The following is a 9,505-nucleotide window of genomic DNA, read 5'->3' on the forward strand; positions in this document are numbered from 1 at the left end:
GCCTTAAATTGAAATGTTTTTTTTCTAGTAAACCTTTTTTTAAATGATCAGCTATTATACGAACGAATGTTCAACCCTTTTAAAAATATTTAAATTATGTGTTTCTACCCAGATTATGTTCTTTGGGTCAAGGCACACAGGTCACGGTGTGACTTTACTCAACACAAGAACAGCAACACATTGCAGCATCATCACACAGTGTCCTCACCAACATAGAAAAAGTTGCCTGTTTCTTTATTTCTGCTGAATCAATAATGTCACGAGTTAACAGAAGTCTACCCATCTACTTTTAAAATAAAAAGCATGAAGGAGAAACAAAATAAAAAGTATCTGTAAGTAATGCTCTGTAGCAAGTCTAATAAGACGAGATAATAAGAACGTTTTTTAACCACAGCTAACATGTAGTAACAAGCCACAGTCGAATAACCAAAGGAATTACTTTTATTTATAACTGTTGCATCGCCTTGAATAAGTTAGCTGGAATTAGTATGGCTTTACAGTCAGCATTAATTTTTTCTAAAACTACAATGTAGTGATATGTATATTAACGTTCATCATTGCTTTGCACTTTTGAGTTGCTGCATTGCCAAGTAGAAGAGAAGAAAGCTCTAATTCTACAAGAAAAGAACAGAAAATGCTCCTTGAAAAAAGTGCTGCACTTAAACGTAAAGGCAAAAGTATCGTATAGCTTATTATCTGCAACATGTACTTCAAGTATCAAAAGTATATACTGCCATGAACTGCTTAGTCTAATGTATAGCAATGCATAGTTTATCAAATCAAATCAAATTTATTTATATAGCCCAATATCACAAATTATACATTTGTCTCAGTGTGATTTACAGACTGTACAGGTTACGACACTCTCTGTCCTTAGAGTCTAAGGACAGTTTAATAAGTAGTACAGCAGAGAAATGTTGAAGTATAATTAATAATATAATGATTTGTTTATTTGTACTTATCTTACTACAGCTTTCAGTATACAATTAAAAATATTTAGAGTCCATTTGAATTTTGTAATTGAATTTCATAATCATTTTACTTTCTCATCATTGGATTTTATAATTATAGGTTTTGTATACACTTGAATGAACCCTACACCCTTCAATAGTGAGTCAAACACGGTGTGGGATGTTCTCTGTTATTGCCCCATTTTCGCACGACCGTGGTCAGATGATCTCTCATTGGCTATTCCGACTGTTTAATCAAAACGGCTCTGCTCTGATTGGTCGCGGTCATAGCCACATGTTCAACAACAGCCAATCGGAAGAAAACTCGACGAAAAGCTATAGTACGGTTGTACAGTGTTAGCTTATTTGTAACTGCTAAACACAAGAGGAGCCTGATAAAGTGTATTTCCGAGTATTCAGGTTAAGTTGTATTAATACAATCACATATACATATACAGCTATGCCTGGGGATAGTATGGACAAACCAAACATAGTTACATGCACCGCTCCTGTAAATATAGCTGTCATCAAATACTGTAAGTATCACCTCGACTTATGTTTATCCTCGCCTAAACGTCAATAACTAACATGTGTTTCTTGTATGATGACTTGTTCACGATGTTTTACTAAAGTCGAACATATTTATATTGTTTCATTGTATCTATCTGATAACACCTCACTTATGCATCTTGTCTAAAACTAAGCCTACTTACTTTTCAGGGGGAAAGAGAAATGAAGAATTAATTCTACCCATTAACTCATCGTTGAGCGTCACATTGCATCAAGACCAGGTATTAAAGTAAACACATTTGTCATTTATCAGACCATGAATCTTGTGTCTGTAGGAAAACAGTTCAGGGCACAAGCAACAACATTTGTGTGAAAGGTTTCTTGCCATTGCAAGATAGTACGAATGCATGATTATGGTTACATATATGATGTGCAGATCATAAACCTAAAGATTTCTAACCTGGCTTTGTATTAGTGATAAAACAGCTACAATTTAATATAGATCCCACATGTCTTCCTCCTTCTTTTCAGCTGAAAACAACCACAACAGTTGCAACCAGCACATCATTTCAGGAAGATCGAATATGGCTAAATGGCAAAGAGGAGGACATAACCCATCCAAGACTACAGTCCTGTCTGAGAGAGAGTGAGGCCTGTCTGTTTTATTTTTCCTCCTAAAAAGAGAGAGGACAAAAACTGGTAGTTAGAGAGAGTGCATGCCACTTTGTCATCTTCCTGTGTTCTGTATTTAGTTCGTCGACTAGCAAGGAAGAGACGTAATGACGGGGACCCTGCTTTGGATTCGTCTGCTTTGTCTCACAAAGTCCACATCTGCTCTGTCAACAACTTCCCCACTGCTGCCGGGCTCGCCTCCTCAGCTGCTGGATTCGCTTGTCTAGGTGAGCGTGTGCACTACACTGATGACACAGCAGCTCATCAGCTCCTTTTCAGCACAGACTAAGAACAGTTCAAACTACATTATGTTGCAATAATTCTTCAGTATACCATGTTTATCTCATATTTGATACATCTCTATTTTACCCAGTCTCTTTTGTCATTGTGTTGCAGTATACTCTCTGGCCCGTGTGTTCGGGGTAGAGGGGGAGCTGTCTGGGATTGCTCGGCAAGGCTCAGGCAGCGCATGCCGTAGTATCTATGGAGGGTTCGTCCAGTGGATCATGGGTCAGAAAGATGATGGCCAGGACAGTCTAGCCCAGCAGGTGGAGCCAGAGACTCATTGGCCTGAGCTCAGAATCCTTGTACTTGTGGTAGGTCTGTTTGTGTGTGTTTGAAAGAGGGACTGAAATGAGGATGTGAGTCTGTTATGTCTTGGCAAGTTCAAAACAAAACACAGGACGCTTTTATTGAAAATGGTAGATACCAGGTGTAATTATTGCACCTTTGTTTTTACAGGCCAGTGCTGAGAGGAAGCCAGTGGGCAGCACCTCTGGGATGCAAACCAGTGTACAAACAAGCAGTCTCTTAAAGGTACTTTGTTCATTTACATTCACTTACAGTTTTCAGTGTACTAACATTACTGTCAATACTCTTAAAAGTGGAGATTTTGTTTATTTACACTGTATTTAAAGCTTACTTATTGTTACTCACGAGAGGGTCTAAGTCAATCTGTTTTTTTGTGTGTAGCACCGGGCTGAGTCTGTCGTCCCAGGTCGGATGGTAGAGATGATTGAAGCGGTGCGAAGAAAGAACTTCGCTGCATTTGCTGAACTAACCATGAAGGACAGTAACCAGTTCCATGCAACCTGCCTTGACACATACCCTCCTATCTTCTACCTCAACAGTGTGTCTCAACAGGTTATCAGTTTGGTGCATCGGTATAACAGACACTATGGGGAGACAAGGGTGAGGAGTTTTACACTTCTGTTTCTGCAAAAGGACAAGAAAATATCTGTGTAGTAGTCGTCTTGGTAGAGTGCCAGAAAGGAAATAAAACAAATGTTAAATGTGATGATTAAGATAGTTTCAGTTCTGCATGGAATGGAAACATGGCTGCTCTAAAGGTTATACAATTATTAAAACAATTGGCAGTTAGTTATCAGTTATACAGTGCATGATGTGTACTTAATTGAGCTAAAACATAAAAACTACAAACATACTTTAAAAGTTCTTCACATCATTTGTCTGTGACATTGTGTATAACTGTAGCCTCCTTACTTTTGTATCTCTGCAATTAAGTTTTGTTCTTATGGAAGAAATTTGCCTCAGTTCATGCAGCTGAACTTCTGAGATGGCGTAAAGAAGATGTGAAACTTGCGGGCTTGTTTTTTTTTTTCTCTCTTCGTGGCGGTCACGGTCTGTTTGTTCCCCTGCAGTTGGCCTACACGTTTGATGCAGGACCCAATGCTGTGGTCTACACTCTGCAGCAGCATGTTCCTGAGTTTGTGCAGGCAGTTCAACATTTCTTCCCCCCTGAGAGCAACGGAGGACAGTGAGTCGACAGTCACCAGACTTACTTAGCTTTATCTCTGCAAGAATATTACTGACATACAAACTAATGAATGTATCTAAAAGTGTAATTTGTATACATTATGTCCTTATATTGTCTCTACTGTCTATATTTTGTATATATTGTTAATGTTTTATATTTTTTGACGATCAGTAATTGAATCTCTATTTCAGTACTTTGACTTATGCACCAACTAAACCACAGCAAATTCTTCAATAAAAATGATTCTGACTCTTCTGATTATACACAATAATATATGGGTGTTTTTGCCTCCAAATAAGCTGTTTTACACTATTTATAAAGTTGTGTTTGCTTCAGCCTCTTTCAAATGGGTCATTGAATGTTTCTTCCTTCTCTGCAGGTTTATTCAGGGTCTTCCAGTTGACCATGCTGCTCTCTCCGAGGAGCTGAAACAAGCTATTGGTCTGGAGCCCATGCCAAAGGGAATAAGCTACGTTATTAGTACCAAGGTACACACATGCACACATATAGAATCACTCTATATCTTAGTAGTTTTATCAGTATACTTTAACAACAGCAACGGAGAATCAATGTTATCTGTTTGTGATTTATATCGCATTGTGTGTTATCTTAAGGCTCGACAATGTACAGTTGAGAGATGAGATGTATCAATTGTCAGATTGCGATATACGTTTTGATTGATGTCAACATTTCCTTTTAACATGCTCTTACATAACATTGTGTTGCACTACCTCAGTTGAAAGTTGTGGCACATTTCATTTCGAGAGGAACCGTAGTTCCTCTGCTACACTGATGTTATACTGAACTAGAGTTAATTCAGTCTCTGAGCTTTTGAATGATTTATTAAACAAGTTTAGACTTTACAACCAAGCTTTTTAAATAGCATTTTTCCACATTAACACACAGAAACACTTACAGAGGATAAGTTATTTTGTATCATGAACTTTTCTTGTTTTGTGTTCAAGGCTGGACCAGGCCCCCGTGTTTTGGAGGATCCCACTCAGCATCTACTTGGATCTGATGGGTTGCCTAAGAAAACTGTGTGATGCAGCACTAAATGGATAAAGGCACACTGAGTAATAATGAAGCCAATTCAGCAGAGACAGAATTTACATTAGTCATACGTAATTAGGTTTTTTTTTACAAATCACAGCAACACACACCTTGCTCACCATTGTGGATGCTAATATGTTTTTCTTTAATTGTCAAACTGTAGTGGTGTGGCTCTCCTCGTCTCTTTATTGCTCATTTGTCAGCATCTACAGGTGGAAACTGTTTTAAGAGGTATTTGACAAGTGCTCCACTTTGAGGTGGTGAATAAATGGACACGCTTGCATTGATCAAGGTTACTGCAGGCGTGATCTTGAGCATTGCACTAAACATACAGTTCAACACTGCGGCTGACCTGATGTTCTCCGTCTTGTCTGAGCACATGATTGTGCATACGGGGCTTTGAATCTATGTATGTGTCCATGTTTAAAAATGATCATGGTCATTTGCATCTTGTAATAAAACATAATTTCAGACCTACAGTACATACTTACATTTTGACAATTGTATCCTGTAACATTAAATAAAATATATTTTAGTCAATGTAATTGTTTCTTGTTTTGTCTTTTGTCATTTCCAGATTCAAGCTTATGTAAGAGTTTTTTGTTGTTGTCAGGGACAGGTGCAAAGGATGGAAATAAAAATGAAAATGTGCCTGGCTAACTTTAAAAGCTATAATTACCTATGTTACCAGGCAAGCACTAAACGTGTGCTTTAAAAATCCCCTAATGAGTCAACTATGAAAACATGGGATTCATTTATTTATGGCAAAATGAGACGTCTTTGAAGGAATTTGTTTAAACTTAATACATAATGATTTCCTCAAAGCAGAAAACACTTAGCTAGATTTCCATATGAAATAACTTGTATGCAAAGGGTAATTATGCCCTACTACACTTGTCCGTTTAGTATTTATTGTATACCTGTCTGGTAAGTTTGCTCGGTTAGCCCCTCCTCTCACATTAATCGGAAATGACCACATAAATGGGGCTTGTCTAACGCACGCCCTGACTCCCAGCCTTTATCCTCGCCTCACATCTCGTAAATATATTTTCTTCCTTGTAGAAACAGTCAGAGCTGTGAGTCGCTCTCTGGTAACTTTCAGCACTTTGCAGAGGGTCTGTTTCAGCGAACGTAATGGGGAAAATAGAGTGGGCCATGTGGGCCAATGAGCAGGCTCTGGCTTCGGGACTAAGTGAGTATACAAACTTTTTGTAAAGATTATTTTCGTAGAAATGAATTTACATGAGCATTTCAATTAATTAATTAAGTTTTTATTAGCTGCCTTTAAGTAAACCAAGTAGACATAACTATGCCATTTATTTATTCTTGTTCTTGCATTTATTTTTAGCATTATACCATCAGCTGTATTCAAGCCTGTTTTAATAAGAAATGAAACTGCATCTCAGAGTCAAGTCGATGTACAATGTAACATGGGCTTGTCTCTTTGAGTGGAGTCATAAAAAGGTATGCTGTTTTGTTACAAGTTTTTTTGTTGTTTCTGCTTCCTTCTTTTAGTTCTCCTCACTGGAGGCATTGTGGCGGTGGCTGGACAGTTCAGAGGCTGGCAGTTTGCTGCTTATGCTATGTATCCTTTACACTTTGCATGAACCAGAACGATAGACTTGAATCTAAATAAGTGACACTCAAGTTGTTCGTGAAAATGTTCACTATCGAGTCCCACTTCAAAGATCTTCTATCTATCTATTTGACATTTCTTTATCAAAATGATCTGTGCAGGAGAAAATACTTTGCTGCTGTATTCAGCCTTTTATATGACAACCTTTAAGTACAATTTACTTGTATAATTTATTTACTTTTGGCAAGTTAATATTGAAAACATATTTATGATGTGACGAGTGAACCTTGTGAAATAAAGAAGCCTTGACAGATGACTAGAGCTGCTGGGGCGTTTGTGTGTCTTCTTGAGTATCCCAGAAGCAAGCGGGCCAAAGGCACAAGTGTGGAGAGAACGTGAGTGATTTTCATATAATTAGTTTGCAACATTGCTGTACTGAAATGGACAGTGTTCTGTGATTATTGCAAGTTAAGCTTATTGTTCACTCCTGTGCTTTTTATTTTCTCTCAGGGGACAATACTGCTTCACTGTATGTGTGAAATCCTTTGGACCACTGACAAGAAACTACTATGTCAGAGCATTTTTACATGCCGCGTGAGTGTATTGTCTCAGCTACTTTCCTTTGCTAGACAGCATTCCTTCCATTCCTTCCATTGACAGTGCGCACAATCTCTCCAACAAGAGACTCACAATTCATCTTACAGTCTTTGATCCTTACATTCCCTTTTGTCTCTCTTAGACTCTGTGTACCTGGAGGTTTTGTGCTTGCTACTGTCCTCGGGTGTGTTTGCCTCGGCATTGCCAGCCTCATCTACCTTGCAGTAAGTGGGCAGCTTTTTCCACATGAATCTCCAGTTATGGCAGGTTACATTTAGTCAACTGTGATAACATTGTAAGATGAGGTAGGAAGTGGTCGGTTAACGGAAACAAGGAAATGGCAACAAGGAAGAGATTGTTTCATTACTGGTACCTCTGTTGAGACACGGACCTGTAGTTAAGAAATCTGTCAGGGGTGTGCCTGAATGAGGCAAGCAATCAAAGTTATAAATCCTTCCAGGCTGCACAGTTTATGTAATTATAATGATGCATACAACTATGAGTGTCACTGCTTCATATCTCCTATTACTGTTGTATGGATTTGAACAAGAGGTTTCAGGCGTGCTTAAGTTTATCTTACTCTAGCCAACCGTTACTGACTTGTATTCTTTGTCATTTTCTTGTTTTCTAGGCAGCTATCCGAGGTGAACACTGGGAGCCCATTCTTCCAAGGAAGAAGGAGATCCGGCAGCCAGGCGGAAGCGTGGCAAATCCTCCTCAGAATCCGCCGCCGAGACCTCCTCCCGAGATGCGCAGAAAACGGGTGGACGACGTGGAGGGAGCAGCCTATGACAACCCTATCCCTGTTAGCGATTAACTGTACCTCCTTACCCTGTCTGCCTGAGATCTTGGTATAATTAAATCCAACAAGTCCAGTCACAGTGGGAAATCACCAGGTTCTATGATTCTGGACAAATTAATCGTTTTCTGAAGTTAAGTGAAGCGAGTGACCGGACTACAGGTTTGGCCCACTCCTTCTTACCTCAACCTGCAGAGATATACTTTAGAAACGGAGAAAATGTTTCTTAGCAAGACATGAGAATTCAAAGGAGAATGAATAAAGTGAATTTTACCTTTTTTTTTTTTTTTTTTTTTATAAAACAAATAAACAAGCCACAGAAGATGTAAATGCTATAGCTGCTAAGTGGCAACCAAATACAAAAGTCGTCAGAATATAGGGTATTTTTACTGCTGTTATAAAAATGCAAACCAATACCTGCTTTCTGTGCCAACCACTGTGTGTTTTGCGATGCCATGCATAGATCTTAATATGTAATGTATTATTTGCTTTTACTCTGTATGTGTTTATGTATTCCTTGAGGTCAACTGATCACAATACTGTAGGACTACATGACACTGTGTTGTACAATTAAATTGACATATTGGCTTTTGGCTGATATTGGGCATTTATTATTATTTTGAGTCTGTACTTTGATGTCTTGTAAATAAATTTCTCGTGTCCCCAGAATTATGATCTGTCCTGGCTTTGTACTTTCATGTCTTATTTTACAAGTTTCTTTTGGATGATTATTTTAAGTAATGACATTTGCAACTTCCCCCTTTCACAAACACACAGAATTGCAATACATCGGAATTTCCCCTGCACTTGTTCTCCCTCATTGTTTGTCACATTGCAGTTCTTTGTTGGATTTTGATGGAAACAAAATGATTTATGTCCAGGGAAATGTATCATATAGTCTCCTGGTTATATTTTATCTCTAGAGTTATTATTTGGCCTTACAATAACTAACCTTGTGCTTTCTCACAGTTGTAACGCACATGTCTGATATCCCTGTCTGCTAGCATTTGACAGACAGTAAGGTGCCACTGTGACCATTGTCCAACAATCAGCAGATGTTAACAGTGGTAATTAACATTTCTCATTTGGTAGACAGAAATGTGTATTACCTGTTGTCCTGCCAATGCAATTGTAAATAAAATAAATAAATAAATGACTTGTGTTTCTGTATACTCAGATACTTGTAGCACACCAGCTGCAGGTTATCTGTCCGTTCAGCTGAAAGTGATTGTGTTGAACACTTCTGACTCTTCATTAAATAACACCAAAACTCTAACTTCTATATTTGTTAATTTCTTACTGGAAGGTGATTAATTTTTTAATTACAACCACAATATCTGGTTTGCTGTCAGACAAGTTCTGCGTGTTTCTTTCAATTCCATTCTCTGTCTCCGGGTTTTCTTTTTGTCACAGCTGAGCTGTTAAGCAGCTGCAGTCTACAGTGATACTTCTTCATTGTACTTTGTAGGGCTGTTACATGTGAGACACGCCACCAATGTACAGCACTTATTAGATTTACAGGATTATTATTATTATATATGAATGCCTCTTATAAATACTTCTAAGTGAGA

At 38.2% G+C, this 9,505-nt stretch overlaps 2 protein-coding genes across 2 annotated transcripts; both read left to right on the forward strand.

Annotated features, from left to right (window-relative positions):
• Window positions 1-1,280: 1,280 nt before the first annotated feature.
• Window positions 1,281-5,507, forward strand: mvda (mevalonate (diphospho) decarboxylase a). Its single transcript, XM_029462085.1, has 10 exons — window positions 1,281-1,486; window positions 1,671-1,741; window positions 1,992-2,106; window positions 2,213-2,359; window positions 2,529-2,728; window positions 2,874-2,948; window positions 3,105-3,323; window positions 3,794-3,909; window positions 4,289-4,397; window positions 4,875-5,507. Exons 1-10 carry the CDS (start codon window positions 1,411-1,413, stop codon window positions 4,953-4,955), a joined length of 1,209 nt encoding a protein of 402 aa, XP_029317945.1. The 5' UTR covers window positions 1,281-1,410; the 3' UTR covers window positions 4,956-5,507.
• Window positions 5,508-5,957: 450 nt separating this feature from the next.
• cyba (cytochrome b-245, alpha polypeptide) lies at window positions 5,958-9,087 on the forward strand. The gene is made up of 6 exons (XM_029455064.1): window positions 5,958-6,154; window positions 6,478-6,547; window positions 6,859-6,933; window positions 7,049-7,132; window positions 7,278-7,359; window positions 7,767-9,087. Exons 1-6 carry the CDS (start codon window positions 6,097-6,099, stop codon window positions 7,950-7,952), a joined length of 555 nt encoding a protein of 184 aa, XP_029310924.1. The 5' UTR covers window positions 5,958-6,096; the 3' UTR covers window positions 7,953-9,087.
• The last annotated feature ends 418 nt before the right edge of the window (window positions 9,088-9,505 follow it).

This window comes from Cottoperca gobio, chromosome 3, assembly GCF_900634415.1.
Source record: "Cottoperca gobio chromosome 3, fCotGob3.1, whole genome shotgun sequence".
Taxonomy (NCBI): domain Eukaryota; kingdom Metazoa; phylum Chordata; class Actinopteri; order Perciformes; family Bovichtidae; genus Cottoperca; species Cottoperca gobio.

Coding starts and splice junctions, on each gene's coding strand:
- mvda (XM_029462085.1), top strand. CDS start 1,411: ATGCCTGGGGATAGTATGGACAAACCAAACATAGTTACATGCACCGCT. Junction 2,360..2,528: donor TGCTGGATTCGCTTGTCTAG/GTGAGCGTGTGC, acceptor ATTGTGTTGCAG/TATACTCTCTGGCCCGTGTG. Junction 4,398..4,874: donor GCTACGTTATTAGTACCAAG/GTACACACATGC, acceptor TTTGTGTTCAAG/GCTGGACCAGGCCCCCGTGT.
- cyba (XM_029455064.1), top strand. CDS start 6,097: ATGGGGAAAATAGAGTGGGCCATGTGGGCCAATGAGCAGGCTCTGGCT. Junction 6,934..7,048: donor GGCACAAGTGTGGAGAGAAC/GTGAGTGATTTT, acceptor ATTTTCTCTCAG/GGGACAATACTGCTTCACTG. Junction 7,360..7,766: donor CCAGCCTCATCTACCTTGCA/GTAAGTGGGCAG, acceptor CTTGTTTTCTAG/GCAGCTATCCGAGGTGAACA.